General features: G+C 43.4%; 1 protein-coding gene across 1 annotated transcript in view; it reads left to right on the top strand.

Annotated features, from left to right (window-relative positions):
* Nucleotides 1-23,352, top strand: part of ELOVL2 (ELOVL fatty acid elongase 2) — a 130,429-nt gene extending 107,077 nt beyond the window's left edge. Inside the window, exons 6-9 of the mRNA XM_034762298.1 lie at nt 2,091-2,262; nt 9,105-9,229; nt 13,725-13,859; nt 21,872-23,352. Of these exons, the coding sequence (XP_034618189.1) occupies nt 2,091-2,262; nt 9,105-9,229; nt 13,725-13,859; nt 21,872-22,000 (561 nt within the window). The 3' untranslated portion in view covers nt 22,001-23,352. The remainder of the gene's footprint in view (nt 1-2,090; nt 2,263-9,104; nt 9,230-13,724; nt 13,860-21,871) is intronic.
* The last annotated feature ends 1,498 nt before the right edge of the window (nt 23,353-24,850 follow it).

The following is a 24,850-nucleotide window of genomic DNA, read 5'->3' as shown; positions in this document are numbered from 1 at the left end:
CCCTACCTAAGCCCCCCTGCTCCTTGTCCCCTAACTACCCCCCCAAATGCCCCCCAGGACCCTGCCCCCTACCTGTACCCTGACTGCCCAAAACCTTCTCCAGCTCCCCCAAAAAGCCCCCCCGAACTCTCGACCCCCCCCATCTCTTGACTGCCCCCTCCAAAATCTCCCTGCCCCTTCTCCTGCCCCCTGGCCCCCTTACCCTGCCGCTCAGAACATGGTGTTGGGCTCTGTGCGGAGCCGGACACGTGGCTGCGCTCCCCAGCGCAACACACAACCGAGTCCCTGCCCCTGCACGGTGCTGCCGGAGCGGGGCGCTGGGCTGCAGGGGAGGAGGAGCTGCCGAGGCCCGATGCAAACGGCCTGGCAGGCCGGCCGGCTCAGAATGTGGGGGGGGGGGAGGAGGAGCTCTACAGCTGCTCCGGAGTCCAGCCCGGCAAGCTACGGAGGAAGGGCTCTGGCTGCCAGAGCCCCATGCGAGCGGCTGAATTTCCTGCAGCCTTCCCAGCCGTGCCTCGCTCTGCATGGGGGGGGAAATCCCGGACGTTTTTAGTGATTTACAAATTCCCCCCCGGACGCTATTTTTAACACAAAAAGGAGGACATGTCTGGGTAAATCGGGACGAATGGTAACCCTATGTATATGCTGATCCAGGTTGGATGTGTCCTCACTCCCCAGTATAGGGTAAAGAACAATGTGCGAGGTACATTTTTGTTCTGGAAAGGCTTTTACAAAAGTTTATGTCCAATATTTCTGGCTCCTCGGGCATTGCATTATCATTAATTATCAGAACAGATACCAATATAAAATGGAAATGTTTTCTATAGAAAACATAAATCCTTTAATTAAAAACCTATGGTGAAATTGTCCATGCAAATTTGGGTTCTTGTGGGTCCCAAGTGCACCTGAACCAATCTGAACTCTGGGAATGCTTGGATCCAGATTTTGCATCTTCACCTCATCTCTAGCCTTGACTCCTATTACACACCTTAAAATTCAAAGTTTTGTCCTTCTATTGTTCCAAGTTCTCCATGAACACTCCCACCTGATATAAGCGACAAAGTGTCCTATGGCACCTTAAAGACTAACAGACGTATTGGAGCATAAGCTTTCATGGGTGAATACCCACTTAGTCAGATGCATGCGAAGTGGGTATTCACCCACGAAAGCTTATGCTCCAATATGTCTGTTAGTCTATAAGGTGCCACAGGACCCTTTGTTGCTTTTTACAGATCCAGACTAACACGGCTACCCCTCTGATACTTGGCACCTGATATAGTTAATCATTCTTCCTTTTCACCAATACTTACTCCGTTCCTCCATTTTGGCCCCCTTTCTCCTTTTCTAGGACTTTCCACATTTTGGCTTGCAAGGGTCACTCAGACACATTTTCCCATCTATATGATTTTTTTTTGTTCCTCCCTTGGAGATACTACTACTTTAAATTTTCTTCTCTCCCTCTTGGCTTATAGGCTCTATGAATCTCACTGCAATACTCTGCATTAAGGGTCCTGTGAAATTACGATATTCTGGGCTGGTATTAATTGGCATAGCTCCTATGAAGGATCTGCTCCATTGTGTCCAAGGGGCTTTGATAATGGACTATGTGGGCTGCCTACTTTAATTACTCTCTTGAGAACTTGCATATTACAACACATTTAAAATAGTCATTTAATTTTTTTCAGATCACGTTTGAAAAGTTTTCCAATAGCAACAGTCCCCAAGTTGGTTGCTGCTCAAGTATCCCACTAGTTCATTATGCTTCACATTCTCCCCACTCGCCTATCTGCCTGTGAAGCCCCCTAGAAAAAGGTTATTGTAGCTTTTTGATCCAGATGAAGAGCAATTAGAAAGCCTTACTTTGGATGTTTAGATCAGAAGGCATTTTCAGAAAATCTTCATTACATGCAAAACAGGTTAGAGGTCTAAGAATACTTAGGGAATAAGAAATGTTTGGCCAAATCCTGCCATCTTTCATCAATGGGAAAATGACTTCAATGGGAATTTTGTTAGAGCAAGGATTGATTAAGGATAGCAGAATTTAGCCCTTTACGAACAGATCTTTATTTCTCTTTCTCTTGCTCATACAGGTGGCCAAGGTGCTGTGGTGGTATTATTTTTCCAAAGCAATTGAATTCATGGACACTATTTTCTTTGTACTGAGGAAGAAAAACAGTCAAATTACTTTCCTTCATGTATATCATCATGCCACTATGTTTAACATCTGGTGGTGTGTTCTGAACTGGATCCCATGTGGACAAAGTAAGTGTTTCTATCATTTTCTCAGCAGTATGTTAAGGGGGTAGATGTAGGGGATTTGCACCCAGCTATGCATTGCAAGCATTTAATAGTAATATTAGCTATCTGCAGAGTTATTCACAAATCCCTACAAAATCAAGGTGAGTATACAGTCATATGGATTTATTTGCAGAGGTGCTGAGCACCTGCCATTCCTATTGAAATAAAAAAGAATTGTGAGTTTAGGATCACTGACTGCCGGGCCACCAAACTATTGCTACATGCTCAGATACTAGAGTTGTGAATAAGGCTACAATTTAGTCATGTGTATTTTTAGTAAAAGTCATGGGCAATAAACAAAAGTTCACAGTCTGTGACCTGTCCATAACTTTTACTATAAATACCCTTGACAAAATCGGGGGGGAGGGGAGGAGGAGACGCACATGGGGAGGCACTGCTTGCGGGGGATGCCCTGGGAGGCCACTGCTGGGGGGGTCCACTGATTGGGGGGGGCACCCCAGGGCCAGCAGCACCAGCTGGCAGGGGCTGCTGAGCAGCGGCTGCTCTGGCCACCCCCGGAACCGCTGCTGTGGGGTGGGGGGCAGGAGGCTGCTGCTCGGGCGGGGAGCTGGAGCCAGCAGCACCAGCTGCCAGGGACTGCCCCAGAGCCGCTGCTTGGGGCCTCCGAGCAGCAGCTGCTCTGGCCGCCCCAAGGACCACTGCTCAGGCAGTCCGTCGGATCAGCTGCCCAGGTCCGCCTGAGCAGCGGCTGGTGTGGCTAGCCCCAGAGCCACTCCTTCAGCTGTTGCTATGGCTGTTCCCAGGATCGCCCAAGTAGCTGGCCCTGAGATCAGCCACACTGGCCGCTGCAGAAGTCATGGAGGTTGTGGAAAATCACAGAATCTTTGACAAACCCGGTGCCCTAGTGAGGAGCACAGTATACAGTGCCTAGAGACTGACAGATGGGACCGGATTCTCCTCAAACCAGTTTCATGCAAGTGTATCTCCCTCAAATAGAATAACTGAGAGAAGAATCTGTCCCATAAGATACTTAAGACAAAATAATGAAGTCAATGGGAATTTCACCCCTGCTGTATAGCCCAACATTCAAATGCTTATACATTTTTGACTTCTTGCACTAGCAAGATCTTTCGTTTATAAATGTGTAACTAAGCATCTGCGAGCAGCATAACTGATTTGAAGACATTTAGAAGTACGCAGGCCAAACTGAAAAAAAATGTTGTACTCAAAACCCCTATATAGAAATAAAGAGAATATTCAAACTCCATCCAGGGTAGGCAAAGCCCAGTTTGTTTGCTTATGAGGAACTGCCATTGCCTATTATCTTAGTGAAGGGTTATGCTCCCCCCTCAAGTGTTCCTATTTCTTGTGAATATTTTAAACAATTATTTAAACTTTTCAACTTCACACCCTACTGAAGAATCGTAATTCCATTTGTCACCCAAACTTTGACAAGCCAAGGATGATCATAGTCTCAGGACCTCGTTTTGAATAGGTAAGGGTCTGATCCTGCTCCCCTTGAAGTCAGTAGCAAAAATTCCCATCCATTTCTATGGGAAGAGGATTCAGCCTTAACTTCATATGAGGCCTGGGCTGGCAGGAGAGAGAAAGGGACTATGTCTGCTCTCACTTATACAAAAGTAAATCAGAATTAACTCTACTGAAGTGCAGTGGAGTCATACTGTTGTAAAACTGATGAGAAATCAGTATCAGAGTACACCTTGTACTTGGCAGTGTAAATGTAACACATTCACTGTCTCTTAAAAATATTCCTCTTTGAATCACAGACCCTACATTGATGAATTTGGCTTGTTTTAGAGTCCTATTTTGAAGACCTGAAATTTGACTGCATAGTTGGTAGGAAGTCACAGTGATGCAGAGTAATGTGCATTTTACCCAAGTGAAACCAGATGTCTTTGTGACAGAAAATTGGCCTTCTCTAGCTCCCTGCACATCAAAAGTCAGGTATAATAATTATTGTTGTGGAATATATCATGTTCATCTTGGCTGGAAATTGTCAGTCTCACCGTCTCCTCCCATACCCAAGGGAAATAGTGATAGTTAAGAGACTACTGTCTCTGCATTGTGGCTTAGAGTGGGAAGTGGAGAATTATTTCTAGCATCAAATCAAGAACATTCCTGTTAGTGGGTAAATGGAATGATTTTTTTTCTGTAGCCTTGTCATTTAAGTTGAAAAGAAAATTAATGTTTTAACTTAGTTTTTAAGCTTTGGTTCCCACATCCCTCAAAAGGGAAATTATCTCAACCTATACAAAATTCAGCAGCTCTATTTTCAAAGTAATGTGTTATAAGTTCTTATTTTTAATAGTGTAAGACCCAAGTCTCCACTGCTTAGTGCAGTCACTTTGATTGTGTGAAGTAGGTGTAAAATGCTCCCACAGACCCTGTGGAGAATTGTGATTTGGCAGTGATTTACACACAGTTTGTACGGGTGTCAAGGACTGCTTAGGGGCGAGGCAATGGACATACCAGCCTCTGTGCTCTCTTCTATGGCTAACGCACAGGACCTGATTCTCCACCACTTTTACAGCAGCATAATTGTAACAGAGAGGAGAATTGTGATGTTTCCTGGGCTACCCCAGGTTGTGAGGCACCCCACTTCCACCTGCCCTTCGCATGAGGAAGCCTTGTCCGTCCCTGCTGGAGGTCAGCTCCCCAACTCCACCGGCCACATGCAACACAAGCACTCGCCTCTAAGCCTCACAGGCCTTGCTGTCTCTTTATAGGTTCACACTGGGCACATTGCAACCCTTGAGCTCCTCCCCACCCCCATCTCCCTGGAGTGTCTAGCCCCGGTTCCACTGGACACTCACTGTATTCAGATTCACTGCTTACCACTTCCATCTGAGATCACCTCTCCGCTTAACCCACAGGCCTTAGCTGTAGCTTTTCTGCCAGGTGGAGTCTGCAACAAGGACAAGGTTTAACATACCAGGGGGTTCCTCTTACCAATCCAAAATAGAACCAGCTCAAGCCCCCACCCAGTAATCTGGGAAAACTAACTACCGCCCATAAGAGGCAGTACTTCCCCACTTGCAAACTCCAAGTCTGTGTGTAACAAAAGAAAACTTATTAAAAAGGGAAAGGAGACCCACTATTAATTTGGGAAAACACAGCAACCAATTCGAAAGCATCTAACCATAAGCAAACACCCAACCCACAGTATGTTGGGTCATGTCCTTTGCCTCAGTTTCTTACCTTATAGGAAACAAATGTCCCCTTAATACACCACTCCCCTTGTCCTATACTGCACTCCACTCACAATTGGTTGCCTTTGGTCAGCTACTGTTATCTCTGCCACCACTGGCCACTCACTACCACCTCTGCTGCTGCTGTCTTTGCCACCCTCAGCTCTGCTGCTGCTACTTACCACTCACTGCTACCTCTGCAATGTTGCATTCTGAAGTTCCACCATAAAACCCAGCTCTTAGTGAACTCACTGAGTAGGGGGAGCATCTCAGCTGCTCTTTCTCTTCATTATCTTTCACTACAACACTGTCTCCACACTAGGTCTAAGGCTTAGCCCCTAGACCTGCTCACAAGTGATTTCAACTCTAGTAACTTCTGAACAGAAACAAGGACTCTCAGGGGAGTCCAATCAGCTCTGTCTTTAGACACTAAAGAGGAGAGGCTCAAATGGTGTCTAGGACTCTTAGGGCAGAGTCCATACCATCAGATAGGAACACCCATCCCACCCCCATCTCATTTTCACTGGGATTTGACATCCTTAACCCCTGCTTAGCAAGTGAGTTTCAGTTTAGGGTGACCTCCTTAATAAGGGCATACTAAGTACAGTTCTGCTCATACAATAAGGATGATAATTCTAAAGTGAATTGTAACCCCAAACCAGCCAAACTTGATCACTTTGGCAAAACAGCTCTGTCTGCTAAATACCTAGGCAGAGTGAGTGTGTCAATGCAAATGTGGTCTGTTCCTGAAATCTTTTCCCCCAGTTCATCATTGGATGTCAGGGGACAGCTCATTCAGACCCTGCTTACATAGATATCAATATATCAGCACAGCAGGTCTCCTAGGTGAAGGACGCAGTGCGTTCTTTGCTTCCCAAGATATACAAGTCACATCCTGTGTTTTCATTCATAAACAGGACACCTGCTGGTGCTTTGTTTCTTCCTATAGATTCTGTAACCTTACAACTGGAACCTGGGCTGAAGGCAAGTCTACACTACCATGCTACATGGGTGCAGCTGTGCCACTGTAGCGTGTCTGGTGAAGATGCGTGATGCCAACAGGAGAACGCTCTTCTAGCAGCATAATTATTCCACCTCCACAAGAGGCAGAAGCTATGGTGGTAGGAAAGTATCTGCCACTGACATAGCGCGGCATGGACAGTGCTTAGGTCACTGTTACTTGCATTGCTCAGGGGGTGTCTTTTTCACATCTCTAAGCGATGCAAGTTACATCCCCTTAAGTGGTAGTATAGACAAGCCCTTGGTCAGCAAATAGATCTCCATTGTGAGGTAGACAACACACAATACACTCGTGATCAGACAGGGAGGTAAGTGTCTGTCACCGCCTCCCTGAAAGGAACACGTTGGATGCAGGTCACCTCTTGGAGACCTGCCTTAACTCCAAGACCTTAAGAACACAATTTTCAGTATAGAGACATAAGTCCTTAAATATTACCCCTACATGCATTTTGCAGTGATTAGGTCAACCAGTGGGCTACTGGCTCACAGTGAAGATCTTGTATGTCACCCTTTAGTAAATTATATGCATACATGACCAAAGAAATTCCTGTAAAACCCTATGAACCCCCTGCACCCTCAGCACTGAGAGGGCCCTGTGTCACAAGAATCAGACCCATTTGTTCTCTGACCAAATGTTAACATATTCTGTAGCTGCTGAACATTCTACTAACAGAATGAACACATGTAACTTAGCAATATTGCTACTTCCTGCTCAACTATCCGGGCAAAAGGGTATAGGGTAATTTATCCACATCATGCAGAATGCTAGAATTAATATTCAGTTACTGCAATTGATTGTAATGGTGAAATATTGTTTGGAGCCAAATTCTGTAGTCCTTAAGCAAGCAAAACATTCACTGAAGTCGGTGAAAGCTTTTCCTCCATTAAGGCCACAGAATTTGCCCCGAGTACACGAATTGTACTCCAATACAAAGAGTAAAGCTCTCACTGCAGTGTTCAGTAATGGGAGTCCTTCATGTTCTTTTACCTCCCTGGGCACTAGGCTGGTGTTTATGACAACATAATCTAAAATAGCTGAGTGTTTAGAGCTTAGAATGCCAAGACAGACAAAGGATTTTTAGAACAAAGTGAAGGGATGGCCTGCAATCTAGAAAATAAAAAGGAAGAAGGCAGAAAGGAAATCATAGAGTAAAATATACAGCCTCTGACATAAAAGAAAAAGAAACCAAGGGAGGAAGAAGAGCTGGGTGTATGAGGCACTTCTCAGGGCACCCAGGGCCAAGTATCATCTTGTTCCCACTCACCTCCCGCATGAGGGAGACTTGCCTGTGCCAGCTAGGCATTAGCTCTCCAACACAACCAGCCTGTCAGCCACTCTAGCACTCTCCTCTATACCAGCCCTGCAGGGTGACAGTAGATGTACCCCAGCCTCCAAGTCCCTTCAAAGTGTCCACCTGTGGTAACCAGCCCCTGATCACTGGATACCCCCAGAAATCCCAAAGCCTCTATTCCCAAAGGAGCAGTGTGCCCCAGTTTACCCATTTTACCTTAGATCACTGTTTCAGTACTAAGAACAGCACTTGTTTCCTTTTGTTTTACTGTAACTGAACTCAGTTTTAAGAAAGGATAGAGATTCAATCAGAATCAAGTGTAAGCCATGGAAACAAATGGTTACACACATCACAATAAATGTAGGCCCTAGTTTGCATTTTAATAGTCACCTTTACTATTTAATGGAGTTGATTCTCACCCCAAAGTTCAGTCTTTTGCAATGCTTGCTAGCTCCAAAGAGCCAGGACCCAATCTCTCATGAAGCACCCCTACTCATCAAGGTACCTCCTCAGTGAGTGGATCCAGCATATCTTTCTCCAGCCCGTGATATACTCAATCAGTTTTTATTCACAAACAGGGTGATCCTCAGGCTGTCACACTGTTCCTTTTCAGTGTCAAATAGTTTAAATGTTTATAGATTGTCTTTGATGGTTTTCCATTGACTTTTGTGGGTTGGTGCAATGATGGACAATGAAGCAATGTATTACATAATTGACTAGCCTGGGAAGGGTGACAACTTCCTCCTGCTTCAACCAGCCATCACTGAGACATATTCTCCTTGTAAACCACTTCCACTCCAAGACCATAAGGGTATAATTTTCAGTATAGTTACATTGTTCCTTAACTATTCCCTGTACACACATCCCCCAATGATTATGAGTATCGATAAACTACAAGCTTTCAGTAGAGATAGCACATGCCAGCCTTCATGGATAACTACAATGAAAGCAGTGTGCGCGCCATGTCTGAGACAGGAGTTGCTTGCAAAGAAAAGTGAACCCTTTGCTAGCTGGTACCAATGGAACTCGTGTCACAGTGTAGTAAGACTTTTTTGTGGTGGTGTGGTGGGAGGGAAGGTCAGCAATCCCTAGTGTGGAATCCAGTGCAAGTCCAAGAGTATCCTGACCAGAAGTGAGAGGAAAAAAAAAAAAAGGTAAAGAGCATTATTACTGGACGCAGTGTCAGAACGCTAGTGAGACCACTTGTAGATCAGTAAAAGTCCCTGCCTGTAAATTCTAAGAACATAGTTCCTGGTAGAAAGTCCTTCACCCCACCCCCAGTGATACCATTGAATAAAATGTTTTCTTTGTTGGATTCTTACAGGTTTCTTTGGACCCACTTTGAATAGTTTTATCCATGTTCTCATGTACTCCTACTATGGATTTTCTGTCATTCCTTCCATGCGCAAGTATCTGTGGTGGAAGAAATACCTCACTCAGGCACAACTGGTACATTTATTTTTCACTCTTTAATTTTAATAGATTTTTTTTTGTCAAAGGAGGTAGCATAAAACTGTAACCTTAAATATAAAGCTTTTGAAATGTGGGAGAGGAAGGACCTCTGATTCAAATTCCTATATCCAAATTCAACCCCAAAGTCTTTGTTTCCAGATCGGATCCAAAAGCAGAAATCTTGTGAAAAAACCTCATAAGAGTTCAGTACGATCAAATTCAAATTGTGCTGCCAAATCCAAATTCAGCATCAAACTCTAGAATAAACTTAATATGAACAGGGCCTAGGGAGCCCATTTTCATAAAGACTATGTTTATTCAATACTATCTTAATACATCTGAACTGAACTCACGGGGTGGAACAGGACTGAAGTACTTAGCAAGTTATTTAAGCACGATGATTAAAAGCCACAGCAATTGGATATTCTAAGTGTGGTTCTTCTCTGAAAAAGAACTACATACAAAAGGTATTTTATTATACATTAGACTTAGTCCCTCAGTTTATTCAGTTACAGCTGCTTACTTCACTGATGATGTTTTCATTGCATTTTACTCCTGTTAGACCTGGTAAGTCAATACAGCTCTGGCTCACACAAGACCACTAGACTTGTTAACTAGGTTCTACTGTAGAATCCTTGTTGGTGGTGATACATGAGCCAGTGAGAATCCAGCTTGAGCTGTCTGTACTAACAGAAGTTAAACACACACACGGAAAAATGAACAAACATCCTTTTACTTGATTTCAGATACGATCTGGCATCGCTGAGAAATAATCAATGTGCCCTCCTCCCTCCATGCCATTTTTAGGGAGTAAATTTTCAGAGCAGAACCATTCTTTAAGTAAAGCCTGTTCATAAATGCAAAAAGACAGACATATTAACTTGACTTAAAAGATACCAAACCTTATTATTAAGGCTAAGGATGTGAAATGGAGTTTTGCACCTACCTTAACAGCCATTTTCATTCCAGATTTTGTTGTTTTTAACACAGTACATTGATTCTACTTATGGTTTAATTCGGATTTTAATTGTTTGAACCTTGTAGGATTACGGTCAGAGGCAAGCTTTTTAAAAGTGGACTAACTTGTTGGCATAAAAAAAAGATTTGCATACTTTTTTGGCTGCCAATCTTTCCTTTCATTAAAAAAAAAAAAAAAAAAAGTCTGGCCTTTATTTTGTATTTGTTATAGGGTAAAAATCTTAGGATACATTTGCAAGTAAATAGAATGGGCCTGGTTCTTGCTATCAACAGAAGTTCACTGTGTGCAGTACTTTCCAGGATTGAGCCAGTTAAGATTCAAATGTCGCAATAGTGCCATGCAGTATACTTTGACAGTGTCATGTTTGGGGGCACAATTCAGACCAGTGTGGGGCAGTGTCACCACCTGCCTTGTAAACCTTGGTGCCTGAAATGCCCTACTGTTGTGCCTCACAAACTGGATGCCAGCAACCAGCATACAAGCATGCAGGTCACATCCTAAGTGTCTATGTGCCGGACATCCCTGGATCAGCAACTTTGACTCTCGCAGCCAGCCTACAGCACAACTGTCTCACCATGGCTTCCACCAACCTTGGTTACTACTAGCAGACTGACCCCAACACACTTCCAGTCCTGAAATTTTCCCCAAACCATGTACCCTTTAGTTTCTGGCCCTCTCCAGGACCACTCAGAGAAATAAGGTTAGTTGAGCCTTTAAAGAGAGACACAAACATTGCAGAATATTAATTTAACTGGGGTAAATAACCTTTCCCTTCAAACAAATCACTGAGTTGGTTTATAGTAAAAATAAAACAGATTTAGTAATAATGGGACAGATTAAATGATGTCAAACAAAAGGAATAAAGTTATAAATGGTTGCAAGCAAATAATAGTGAAAACATGCAGCTAAAAGTCTAAAACTCAATTTAGTCAGGTACAGACTTTGTTCAAGATGGTTGATCTCACCAAATCTTCCTTCTTCCCAGTCATAGCTGACTTTTCCTCAGTCAGGACTTTCCACAGAAGTACAAGATGTTTTCTTCCTAGGTGAAAGATCTTTGTCTAAACAGTTCTCTCACCTTTATTCTGTTCCCAGAAACTTCACCACCCTGTTGGTCAAAGGACCCATTTTTCTCAGCTTGCAGGACAGCTTGTGTCTGTCTATTGATGGATGCCAAAGATGGTTTGTGTCTTTGCTTATATCTTCCAAAGTTCAATTACCTTGTTTCAAGAGGCAGGATGACCTCAAGCTGTTTTTCCTATACCTGGGAGAATGGAAGTGGAGTTTCCATTGTTTTGATTCCACCATGCTTAAATTTACATAGGAGACGGGTAAATAGCTGTGCTGTTCCCACCTGTCTGGCAGAGACCTGTTTCTCCCTTTCATTGGACAGGCTGTAAAGTCTAATATCAATGAATATCCATAATTCCTTATACTGTTATTTTAATATATATTAATCACCAGTCTGTCATAGGCTTTCATAAAACAGCTTATTCAATGAACTTTGTATATATTACTGTATTATAATTGATTCAATGGCTTGTCACTTGAAGTTCAAACCCCTTGTCCGTATAGCCCAGATAAAGTTTCTCTTTCCTTCTAGAAGCTGTCTGCTCCCGATTGTTAGCTTAATAGCTTTGTTTACCTGATATGTAAATGGACCTTCACTGTCTCTGCCTGTTGACCAAGCATTCCTTTGTATAGGACAGACCTATTTACCAACTTTCCCTGACATAACACTTAATACACACCACATACATACATTACTTAAGAATATTAATGATCAGTGAGATATTAGCTTTCAAATGATACACTACATGCTGCCTTTTAAATAAATATCATGACACCAGTGCGTGAGGTGTAATGAGTATGTCAGGCCTGACAAGTGTTGCTTTATGCAGTGTTGTTGTAGCCGTGTCGGTCCCAGAATATTAGACAGAACAAGGTAGTTAAGGTAATATCTTTTTACCTAATGAGTGAGACAAGCTTTCGAGCTCCACAGAACTCTTCTGTATAAGCTTAAATGCTTGTCTCCCTCACCAACAGAAATTGGGCTAATAAAAAAATTATCTCATCTACTTTGCCTCTAAGAGTTGCTATCACAGGATAAAGAACCACAAATGGGCCTCTCAGTCATCGACAGTACACCATATTACTCACTGAGGGAGACAGTATTCAGTAGTGATTCTAGGAGAAACTCCCTCCCATTATTTATGGCCTTCATAGAAAATGGACACTACTAAATCATGCTAAATGCACCACTGATTAAAAAATGATAAAAGCTATAAATTATGTAAGATGTTAAAACGATATACTTTTCAGTTAACTTTTCTATAGAGCTTTAAAATTGTAGGATTTGAGAAAAAAAAAAAAAGTTTTGCATCAGCTACTTACATGCACCAAAGTCTCTCCAAAGCAGGAAACGTAACCATAGTCCAATAAGAAAATGGGAAGGAAAAAACAAAAAAACAAAAAACAAAACCACACACCACAAAGCAGCAAGAGCACAAGACAAACATGCTCTGATTTAGAAAAATCTGCTTTAGTCTGGATACAGTACACAAAGCCATGTGCCCTTTGTAGTCAGCATTAATACATCAAGAGTTGTGTTTCAAAAACATGTGTCATGCTGCACTCGTTACTAGTAGAAGAATGTGCTCTACACATTTGCATTTTAAAGAAGACTTCTTTATTCTTATTTTGGGAACAGACACTAGCAAAAAGTTCTAGAACAGTCTTGTGAAAATGTGTATTCTTTGAATCAGGACTGCATCTTAGGTCTTTTGTTTTCCTGCATACTTAAAACAGAATAATGCCTCATTCTAAATAAACTACATACAGTACATTGGTTCCATGGAGTACCGCATAATTCATTTGGTTGGATAGGATCTTATGATCCAGTTAATTAGGCAGTGTTTGGTAATAAATAAATAAATAATAATAATAATAATAAAAAAAGGATCTTTGCAGCTTCCTCCCCATCTCATTTCTCCTTTATTTGCGGTCTTCTTACGCCTACCAACACAGTTCTTTACCTGACCCAGACTTCTAGTTTCTCCTTTAAAATGGATGTTCCATTTTCAGCTCAGTCTTTTGAAACTGCTTCTTCAGGTCTCAGATATTCATCAGGTTTCTCTTAGGTTCTGCTTTAAAGATGATGCTGTAGGTGGCACAAAGTGTTCTAGGGGACATCCCAGCCCCATTAAAAGAGAATAGCTACCAGTTTGCCAGCCAGTCCTGTAATAAAACTTGTGTTTTCCAAAATATCTATAAAATGGCCAACCCTTAATTCTTTAGACCTTATATGAGAATAATTTGGATAGCCTCAGAACAATGCCCCCAAACAGAATGCTCACAAACTACAAAAAAATTATAATATGGAGATTGCATAGGAAATACCTGACTAAATGATCACCATCCTCTTTCCTGAAAATGCTCAAATAGTAATAAACCAAAAAAAAAAAAAATCTCATCTAAATTTATATAAATAAAATGTATATCTATCTTTTACAGATTCAGTTTCTGCTCACCATTATCCACACTCTTAGTGCTGCCGTGAAGCCATGTGGATTTCCATTTGGTTGCCTCATGTTCCAGTCTTCATACATGGCCACACTGGTTATTCTGTTTATAAACTTTTATATTAAGGTAAGTTGGGGAATGTAAAAATCATACACCGAGGTCTGATTTCAGGTTATATTTATTCATCAAGCTCCTGATTTGCTGATGAGTGCAACTCTCTGTGAATTTATACCACCATGCATTGTGCTACCAGAAATCAGAGATCTGGAATGTTTTTGCCAAATGGACTGATCCATGACATAAGAAACCTTAATACAATCAAGTTTTGTTAGCATTTTATTAAAAGAAAATACCGGATTTTTGTTTTTGTTTTTGGTGGGTATTTATGTTTGTTTGTTGTTTTTTGTTTGGTTGGTTTTTTGCTATTATAGCAGTTGAGGAATATGGGTGCAATAAACCAGTGGTTCTCAAACTTTTGTACTGGTGACCCCTTTCATATAGCAAGCCCCTAAGTGTGACCCGCCCCCCCATACATTAAAAACACCTTTTTTATATATTTAACACCATTATAAATGCTGGAGGCAAAGCAGAGTTTGGGGTGGAGTCTGACATCTTGTGAGCCCCCATATAACCTCATGACCCCCTGAGGGGTCCTGACTGCCAGTTTGAGAACCCCTGCAGTAAACTATGTGAAAAAAACATACCTTCAAAAATTAAGTGATCGTTAGTTCAGGAAAATGCCATTTCTTTTCTCATTAAATGCCCAATTCTACAGTGTTCTGAGCACTTTCTGCAAGCTCTTTTCTGCCCTCAACTGCCAATAAAAATAGCAAAGGAAATACAGTGACAGATAAGAAGTGTTAACTTTTGAGCATTAAAGGCCTGACTGAAGTCAATAGAAGGACCTCAGCAAATTCAGGTTAGAAGGAACTAATCCTTCCAGCCTTCCTTGTGCAATTAGTCCCATTGACTCCATTAGAACTACTAACATAAGGTTTATTCTCATGAGTGAAGGCAGGAACAATCAAGCCAAAAATACAGATGCAATAGACAATATGAAATATCATAGTAGGCAATTCTAAGAGTAATGAATAATGGTAATGGATTTTCTTCTTTATAAAGTTTTTTTTTTTTTTTTTTTTTAAAGTCAAAAATGAAAAAGGCACCACTCCTCCCCAAATATAAAGATAAATCAAGTACATGCAAATAAGCAATAGGATGTATTTAGAATAGATGTAAAAAATATGCAGGAATATCCAAAACCCTATACAACTTTATGGATGGAGAATAGAAGATAATTCTCATGGGAAAACAGTAGCATTAAATGGAGAATTCTGTATAATAAACTGCAGAATACATTTTAAAACAAAACAAAATTATAGCCATTCCTAACTGGACAATTTATATTAATCAGTTAATCATAAAATGTCAGATTTACCTTGATAAATTGTGTAAGTATCTATTGAGGAATCTGGCCCCATTTAAATCGATGGCAAAACTTTCATTGGACTTCAGTGGGGCCAGAATTTCATCTCTGCATTTGTTTTTGTTTGTGTTTTTTTTTTTTTAAACTATTAACACAAAACTTTCAAGAGATGTTTGGGATTTAAACCAGACCTTCTTTCAATGTATTCTATCCAACTAGGTTAAGTGCAAGAGGCCAAATTATGTTCTCAATTCCACTAATCATTTTAAATTCGGAGCAATCCCACTGAAGTCAGGGGGGTACTCTGCATTTGCAATGATCAGTAGAGCAGAGTTCGGCCAAAAGGATTTAGTTATGCTTAATTTTTATATCTATCTATCTATATATTTATTTAAAACAAAAACAATAAGGCAGTCTCTGCAGAATGCAAGTTCCAGTCTCAAAGACTGAATTTGGTGCGGTTTTAATACAATGAGCCTTTTATCACTGGATAACCCTGTTGTAATGGCTGCAAATTGAGAAAAATTCTGGCAAAGTGAGTGATGTGTATATTAAAATGCCTTATCCAATACCCATGGAAGAACTGGGCATCAGATGGGGCCAACAATGAGCTATGTCTCAAATTACATCCTTGTAGCCATTTGATCAGATAAAAAAATTTGGACCAATAGCCTTTCATGCAGGATCATAGTTTAATTCAACTCCCTAGTAGGTCACACCTCCAACCATTACCAGGTCTCAGATCCTATCCATACAATTCAAACTGTGTTCAATGTGTACTGAACAGGTTTTGAGGCATTAGTTTCATTTTACTTTTAGTTTTAAATGCATGCTTGGAAATATCGTCCTAATGTAGAAGTGAATTGAAATAAATTTCTTATTTTTTCCCCATCCTTACATTTTCTCCATATAATTTTTAAATTTTGATTTGTACCCTGAATCAGCACAACTCCAAGAAAGAAAGAGTAGAATTTTGATATCATTTTACACGTTTCTCCAGTCTTAACACAAATGCGTAGCAGTATCTGTTTTTGGAAGTTCTACATTTAGGCCTTGTCTACACTGTCAAGTTTCTGTGCAATAAAGCAGCTTTCTGTTGTGTAACTCCCAAGATGTACACACTGCCAGGCTACTTAGTGTGCAGAAACGGCGCAGTTGCAGCACTGTAAATAAATAAATAATTAAAAAAAAAAAAAACACAAACAAACCACACACTCCAACGAGAGGCGTACAGGTTTCTGCGCCAGGGGCACAGCACCACAGTGCCAGTGTAGACATCCTGGTCGATCACAGCACTGCAATTGGCCTCTAGGAGGTGTCCCACAATGCCTGTTCTCACCTCTCTGGTCATCAGTTTGAACTCTACTTCCCTGCGCTCAGGTGCTCCACCCCTTAAATTCCTTGGGAATATTGAAAGTCCCCTTCCTGTTTGCTCGGTGACGTGTACAGTGGTCTCAGCGCATCTTTCTAGGTTACCATGCCTGCCCCATACACTAGGCTATCCCGCACATGAAGCAATGCCGAGCTGCTGGACCTCATCAGCATTTGGGGAAAGGAGGCTGTTCAGTCCCAGCTGCACTCCAGCCATAGGAATTATGATACCTACGGACAGATTTCACAATGCATGACAGAAAGGGGTCATGACTGGGACACATTGCAGTGCAGGGTCAAAGTGAAGGAGCTGCGAAACATCTACCACAAGGTGCGGGAGGCAAACCGCCGTTCTGGTGCTGCGCCCACGAGCTGCCGGTTCTATAAGGAGCTGGAAGCAATACTCGGCAGCAACCCCACCTCCACTGCGAAGACCATTGTGGATACTTCGGTGGCTCGTGTGACAGTCAAGGGTGGACCGAGCCAGGAAGAGGAAATCTTGGATGAGGAGGGGGACCCAGAGGGAGAGGATGACTCGGAGGCCAGAGATGCATGCAGCCAGGAGCCCTTCTCTACCCCAGAGGAGGCTAGCCAGTCACAGCGGTCGGAACTTGGTGAAGCGCAAACAGGAGAGGAAGCCCCTGGTAAGTGGCTTTGATTTGGGGAATTGCTGAAGCGAGTTGTTGGGGGCAGGAGGGTTGCAGAAAGCAGGCTTGTGTCTGTATGATGCGCGTACCACCACATGCCTAGTCTGAGCAGAACAGGGTGTTGATTGACTCCCTCACTTCAAGGGAATCTGCCTCAGATCTCCATGAAACTCCCATGAAGCTACTGGGCAATCTGCTGCTGCAGGTTCTTTGGCAGAGCTGCTTTGTTTCTTGTCCTATTAAGGGTAACTTTTCTGCGCCACTGTGTCGACACTCTGGGGGACTATTGCTGCACACAGGTGAGCCGCATAAAGGCCAGGATGGAAGCCACAGTCTTGGAGAAGACCCTCCCTTGATTCCCTGCTCACCCTCAGCAGCGAGATATCTTCCCACATTTTCCACAGGCTGTGTTCATTATGGGACAGTAATGATTATAAGGTCCCCCCTACAGTGCTGGCTCTCCCCAAGAGCTACATGCCCAGTGTACAGCAGGGTCCGGGAAGAGTGATTTCTCCTGCCTCTGCGGTTACTCACCATTTTGGGGGTCTTGTGGCTCATGTGTGCTTGTCTGGGGTTAGCCAGTTAGCGACAGGTATGTGAATAGTGACGGTGTTTTAAATCACTGACTCAGTGGCCTGCATGTTGCAAACAATACTGCTTCTGTAAAATGTTGCATTTTGGCTTCACAGAGATGACCTTGGGAGCCCAGCCTCCCTCTTTGTTATGCCGGCTGAAAGGCTGTGCAGAATTAGAAAGCGGCTACGAAAAACTAAAGAGAACTTTCTGCGTGATGTTATGATGCACTCCATGGCTGAAAAACATGAATTGAAGGAGTGGCAGGACAGCGAGAAGAGGGACCGAAAGGAGAACGTGGCGCACCAGAACGAAGTGACTCTTAAAGGTTATGGAGCACCAAGCAGACACGCTCCAGGCGCTACTAGCAGTGCAAACCGAGCAGTTCCGCGCCCGCCCTCCCCTGCAACCGCTGTCGCAAAACTCTTTCCCATGCGCCCCCCAGACACCGCCAACACAGTCTTATCAACCTCCTGGCTCCAGTCTGTACCTGCTGCATTCCACTCCTGCCCTGTCACGGTCCAGCCCTGTGGACTCCCACTACCCACTGCACTCAACACCCATCCCTCTGCAGTTTAGCCTTGCTGAAGAACAGTACCCGCTGCAGTGTACTGCAAAGGACATGGTTGCATAGGATACCTGGACATACACAAATCTTTAACTGTCCTGGGACCCCCCCCTTCCCGCACAGTGCTGATGTGTTTTTTGTTTGTGTCTCTCCTCCGGTTGTTGTTTTTTAATAAAAGAATTGTTTGGGTTTGAAAGCAATCTTTATTCCATCAACTGAAAGCAAACAGAGCCCTGCAAAGCAACAGGGAATTTTCTTAAAACCTTCATAGTGCATCGTCTGCACCAATCGCCATCACCTCCTAGCATTACAAGCACTGCACTCCTGAGCATAGCAACAAATATTAGTGGATTTCAGCTTCAAATTGCTTCCTCAAGGCATCCCTGATCCTTATGGCCCCATGCTGCACCCCTCTAATAGCCCTGGTCTCTGGCTGTTCAAATTCAGCCTCCAGGCGCTGAGCCTCAGTGGTCCAACCCTGAGTGAAGCTTTCACCCTTCCCTTCACACATATTATGGAGCAGCTATAAGCATAGGAATATTGTCATCAGCCAGGTCCAGCATCCCATATAGGCAGCACCAGCGGGCCTTTAAATGGCCAAAAGCACACTCAACAGTCATTCTGTACTTGCGCAGTCTGTTGGTGAAATGCTCCTTGCTGCTGTCAAGGTGCCCTGTGTGATCCTTCATAAGCCACGGCATTAAGGGGTAGATGGGGTCTCCCAGGATCAAAATGGGCATTTCCAATTCCCCTACGGTGATCTTCTGGTCCTGGAATAAAGTCCCTGCTTGCAGCTTCCTGAACAGGCCAATGTTCCGAAAGATGCACATGTCATGCATCTTTCCAGACCAGCCTGTGTTAATGTCCGTGAAACGCCCACAGTGATCAACAAGCGCCTGGAGAACCATTGAGAAATACCCCTTTAGATTAATGTACTCGGTGGCCTGGTGCCAGAATTGGAATGTGTGTGCTATCTATCGCCCCTCTGCTGTTAGGGAAGCCCATTTGTGCAAAGCCATCCACAATCTCACGCACGTGGCCCAGAGTCACAATCTTTTGGAGAAGGATGTGATTAATGGCCCTGCACACTTCCGTCAACTTAAGTCCAAAGGTTGACTTTGCCACTCTGAACTGGTTAGCGACCAATCAGTTGCAGTCTGGAGTAGCCAGCTTCCACAGGGCAATCGCCTCGTGTTTTTCCAATGACAGGGCAGCTCTCATTCTCGTGTCTTTGCGCCACAAAGCTGGGGCGAGCTCATCACACATGAATGTGGCTTTCCTCATCCGAAAGTTCTGCAGCCACTGCTCATCGTCCCAGATGTGCATAACAATGTGATCCCACCACTCAGTGCTGGTTTCCTGAGCCCAAAAGCGGCGTTCCACTGTGTTCAGCACCTTCACGAATGCCACAAGCAATCTTGTGTTGTAGCTACTATGTGTGGCGAGATCAATGTTGAACTCCACTTGCCTTTGTAGTTTAAGGAATAACTCCACTGCCACTCCTGACGTGTTAGTGAGAGCAAGTAGCATATTGGTCAACAGTGCAGGATCCATTCCTGCAGACTGAAGAGGAAGAGCGCGCAGTACACAAACCACTGAAAGATGGCGCCAAACGTGAACGGAAGCACAGGGATTGCTGGAATGCGAAGCAATGCATCACAGGGCCTTGGGACAGGACCCAGGATGCCCCGTGACCCCCCCTCCGCCTTCCCACAACTCTTAGTGGCAAAAGAGGAAGAGATGATTTGTGGGATAGCTGCCCAGAGTGCACCACTCCGAATACCGCTGCAAGTGCCTCAAGTGTGAACACGCTATTGCGCAGGCAGCTAATAGTGTGAACACACAACAGCGGTTTCCCTTCAGCACTCTCTGAGTGGCCCTGTAACTGCTGGCGATGTAACTCTGCCAGTTTAGATGTGCCTTACCTAATCTCTTAGGGTAAGTCAAAGACAACACGATAGCCCCTGATCTTGTTGAAATCAGTATTTAGACTATTATTATTAATAATTATTATAATATTAAATTTTATTAATTATTGACAAGAGATTAACTGCTGATCAGCATAGATGCCCACTTAAACTTGTCTGCATTTTCCTCAGTAGAATGCATGCCCATTAAAATCTAGTTTCTCATTTACCAGTTGGGATGATAAACAGGCCTATTGAGAGACCACAAACTGTTTTATGTGAGTCAAAGAAATGTGGTCATACCTCAGCAAACATTACTAGTTATAAGTAAAGGACTCTGGCTAGAGGTTGGAGAGGAGGGTGAAAGAAAAGGAACCTCTATAAATTTTTAATATTTTGGGGAGACTCACATAGAAAGAGCATCGTTAGAAAAAGTCAACAGGCATTGGTGCTTAACTCTAACAGTGAGCATCAAATTGAAGAAATGTCAGGTGCAATTTACATTTCTCAAGTTTGTAAATGGAAAATAATTTTAGAAATTACAGGTGACAGGAAAGTTAAATCATATCATTTAAAAATATCAGCTCTACAGTATGGGCTTTGGAGTCCGGGAATAAAGTCCCTGCTTGCAGCTTCCAGTTGAGGAAGTCGGGACATCTGGGTCACCCTAGCCGGAGTCCCGGAGGGGCAGGGGGGGGCGGAAACAGCGCCATGTGCTGCTCTTGCTCCTCCAGGTACCTCCCCCAAAGCTCCCATTGGCCACAGTTCCCCGTTCCCAGCCAATGGGAGCTGCGGAGGGCAGTGCCTGGAAGTGAGAGCACGGAGCCCTCTACTCTTCCCCCTTCCCAGGGCTGCAGGGATGGTAGTACTTAGAAAGGACACTAAGCCTGAGTGGCTAAAAAGCAGTAGGACAGACCTGTAAAGAAAAGGGCTTTTTTTCTTTCTAAAAGCCACAGACAACACCAGTATCTAGTCCAGCGGTGCGGGGCTCACGGTGCTGTGGGGTAGGCGGGAGGGCGTGGGGAGCTTGGCGGGCCACACAAAAGAACCCCACGGGCCGCATGTTTGAGACCTCTGCTCTAGGTGTACATACAGCACCTAGCACAATGGGTCCTTTGTCTCAGTCAAGATCTTTAGGTGTTACAGTAATACCAATAAATGCATCCTATATTGTACATAGCATAGCTCCCTTAATTCAACCTGTAAGCAGATACATATTTGCCTCTAGAGAACAGCTGAGAGCTCAAGTCAAACTTTTACAATTAATTGTAAAAAGTACTGTGGGGGGGGGGGGGGAGAGCTGGTCCACACTAACCCCCTGCTTCGAACTAAGATACGCAACTGCAGCTACGTGAATAATGTAACTGAAGTTGAAGTATCTTAGTTCGAACTTATCGCGGGTCCACACGCTGCAGGCAGGCTTCCCTGTCGACTCCGCGTACTCCTCTCACGGAGCAGGAGTACCGGCGTCAACAGCGAGCACTTCCGGGATCGATTTATCGCGTCTAGACAAGACGCGATAAATCGATCCCAGAAGATTGATTGCTTACTGCTGGACCCGGAGGTAAGTATAGATGTACCCTGGGTGTGCGCGCGCTTCTACTAAACTAAACCAATTATTTACCTTGGGATTTTGCTCTTTATAGACGTACCAGAAAAGGCCTTTAAGAACCGATATGAAGAAGGTCCCTCCTGTGACAGAAATCAGGAATGGTTTCCATAAAGACTACTTTGCTGCAGCAAATGGGGTTCTGAACAATAAGAAAGCACAATAAGTACAGTAACTCAATACTACATTGTAGTATTTTTCACTTTTTCTAAATAAAAAGAGACTGAGTTACAAGACACAGTTTTAGTGTAAACTCTGACTCAGTTTGGTTACATTTATCAGGTCTTTGTACCAGACATTTATTAATGTATTGCTATTTAGATTTTAACTGTGTGTAGCTTTAAGTGCTTTGTCCAAGATCACCATCAAAATGAGAGAGGCCATGTGAGACATCATCCCCCTCCCACATGCAAAAAAAAGGTGGTACATTCGTCAATCTCTAATGCTGACACAATGCCTTACAAAACATTTCACTGGGAAACCCAAAGAGTGGTCACATTTTCATGGTAGCCTTCAAAAGGTAGGGTTTTATTCAGACTAAAAGGTTTTGACACATCCTATGTACGTGGAGGGCCTCCAGAATACCTGTGTCATACTTTGCTGACTTAAGCTGAAAGGCAGCTGAGTGGTCAACCTGTTTTGACTAATTTAGTCAAGACTGCTTATGGAAATCAAACAGGATAGATAATTCATACCTGTGCCCAACTCCATTAGCACCCCCATTCTGCCACTTCACAGCCTCTCTCAAAACACACTCCATCATATGTCTGTCCCGAGGACATCAAACCTCCCTCCATCATCATAGAAATTATTCTAATTTCTGGAAAATAATGCAACTAATGGCAGAATAATTAGTGTCATAGTCCCTGTGCCCCACATTTACAACTTCAGCATGCACAGAAATATGCACCACACATTTGCTTTATGCACATAGGGCCTAATCCAAAACTTATTGAAGACAACGGGAGTCGGTTGACTTCAGTGGATTTTGGACCAGGCCTACAGTCTCTTTGGCCTTGTCTAGATTAGGGTTTAAAGGTGTGATGTTAGATGCAGTTACCTAACTCCATTTAATTAACTCCTTTGAGAACTCTAGTCGAGACATTGTACTTTACATTGTAAAGCAGTTGTACTTTAGAGTGTGCTAGTTGGTCCAGTTAAAGCTAGGAGGAATTTCTGAGTAAATTCTTTGACCACTTGTCACCAAAGCAGAGTTGACAGGAAATCCCATGATTTTTAATTTAATTTAAAAAATAACGTAGTGAGGGCAAGCCCTTAAAAGCCACAAAGAGTCTCAAATGTCTGTGAAGGAAAATACCAATGCACAAACAGCCTGCGTGTGAATCAAATTCCCATGCTATATGAGAGGTCTCTGGAAAAGAAATTGAACCTTAAAAGGAGTGAATCCAACTCTTTTCCAAACTAAACAAACTCCTGCTGCCAGCGCCAGGCCCACCGCTAATCCCCCGTGCTGCCCTGGGCCTCCCTGCCCTGCCGCTGACCCCTCACAGCTCCTGCAGCCCTTGAGCGCAGTTCCTCTCTCCCCTCTCCCTCCCCCCGCGGAGAGGCCAGCCCCCCAGCAGAGTGGCCGCTCCCCCCACAGGGGGGGTGCAGGTGCTCGGGCTGCATAGGGCACCATCATAGGTAGGGCCAACCCTGAGTCAGATCCCTGATTTGGACCTCTTTTAGTTATGACTTGGACTGCTTGAATGCAACCATTATACTGAAGCAGAAGACTGAAATCCTCACTGCAGCACAGACAGCTCATTTAAGCAGCCTTGTTACTGTGCAATGTCTTAATAAATCAGATGAGCAAAACTAGCTGCAGTAGTAGGGTGACCAGACAGCAAGTGTGAAAAATTGGGATGGGGATGGGGGGGGGAGGGGTAAATAGGAGCCTATGTAAGAAAAATACCCAAAAATCAGGACTGTCCCTATAAAATCGGGACATCTGGTCACCCTATGCAGTAGTAAAGTATTTACATAAATGGCACTGGAATATCTTTTAACTCCTGCTCATTGCATCACACAGCCACATTCTTGCTCCCCCTTGAGCAGATGTCTTCATTCTGTCCACAATGAAAGTCTCACCCTTCCCGACACGTTAAAAAAGAAAAGAACAAACACACACAGAATTAATCAGCATGGATGAATAGCTTAAGTTGGCACTTCAGAGAGACCTTGCTCGGCAGTTCTCTCCAATAAGAAGTGAGCAACTAGTCAATCGGATTCAAATGGGAAGTTAGAGACAAGGTGGGTGAGGTAGTATCTTCTATTGGTGGGAGAGACACTTTCCATCTCCAGAGAGCTCTTTTTCAGGGCACTAAAAGACATCATCCCATCCATCTTGTCTCTCCAATATCCTGGGACCAACATGGCTACAACAACACTGCAAACATCACATGGGAAGTGTGAGCTCTTTAAATGTGGGTAAAACTTTGGAAGACCTTGCAGGTGTAGATTTTGTATGAGAAATGTCTCCTGCTGTGATGGGCACAGACAAAAGCAGGTCAACTGACTAGATGCTGGAGAAGGCAGCTGGTCAATGAATAGAAGTAAATTGAAATGATGGATTATTAGAGATTTATGAGCTAGTGCCTAGGCACCACTTGGCACCAAAGCAGAGTTGACAGGAAGTCCCATGATTTTTCATATAGTCACAGTTGTCACTCTGCCTCTCAGACATTACAGGAAGTAATTTTAGCCTCATATCAGGAGCAAGATTCCAGAGTCAGAAGGCATAATTATTAATTGGGATGTCATGCAAGTTAATCTCAGACACACGATAGAGGTGGAGCAATGGGAAGAGGTTTTTTGGCCCAATATGGAATCCTGAGTTTAGTCTGAATAGAATCCGTAACCTTTGGGTGCAGACAGCATGAACATGTTCCTAAACATTCATTTGACTGGCAGTCTGGAAAACATCAGCATTCAATGGTTAAAAGTTTTACTCTGAAAACCAAACCCAGATAAGTTTTAAAGATTGTCTTTTGTTTCGTTGAAGCCTAATTTTAAA

The sequence above is a fragment of the Trachemys scripta genome, chromosome 2, assembly GCF_013100865.1.
Source record: "Trachemys scripta elegans isolate TJP31775 chromosome 2, CAS_Tse_1.0, whole genome shotgun sequence".
Taxonomy (NCBI): Eukaryota; Metazoa; Chordata; order Testudines; family Emydidae; genus Trachemys; species Trachemys scripta.
Note: the sequence above shows the minus strand (reverse complement) of the source record. Positions and strands in the feature narration are given on the sequence as shown.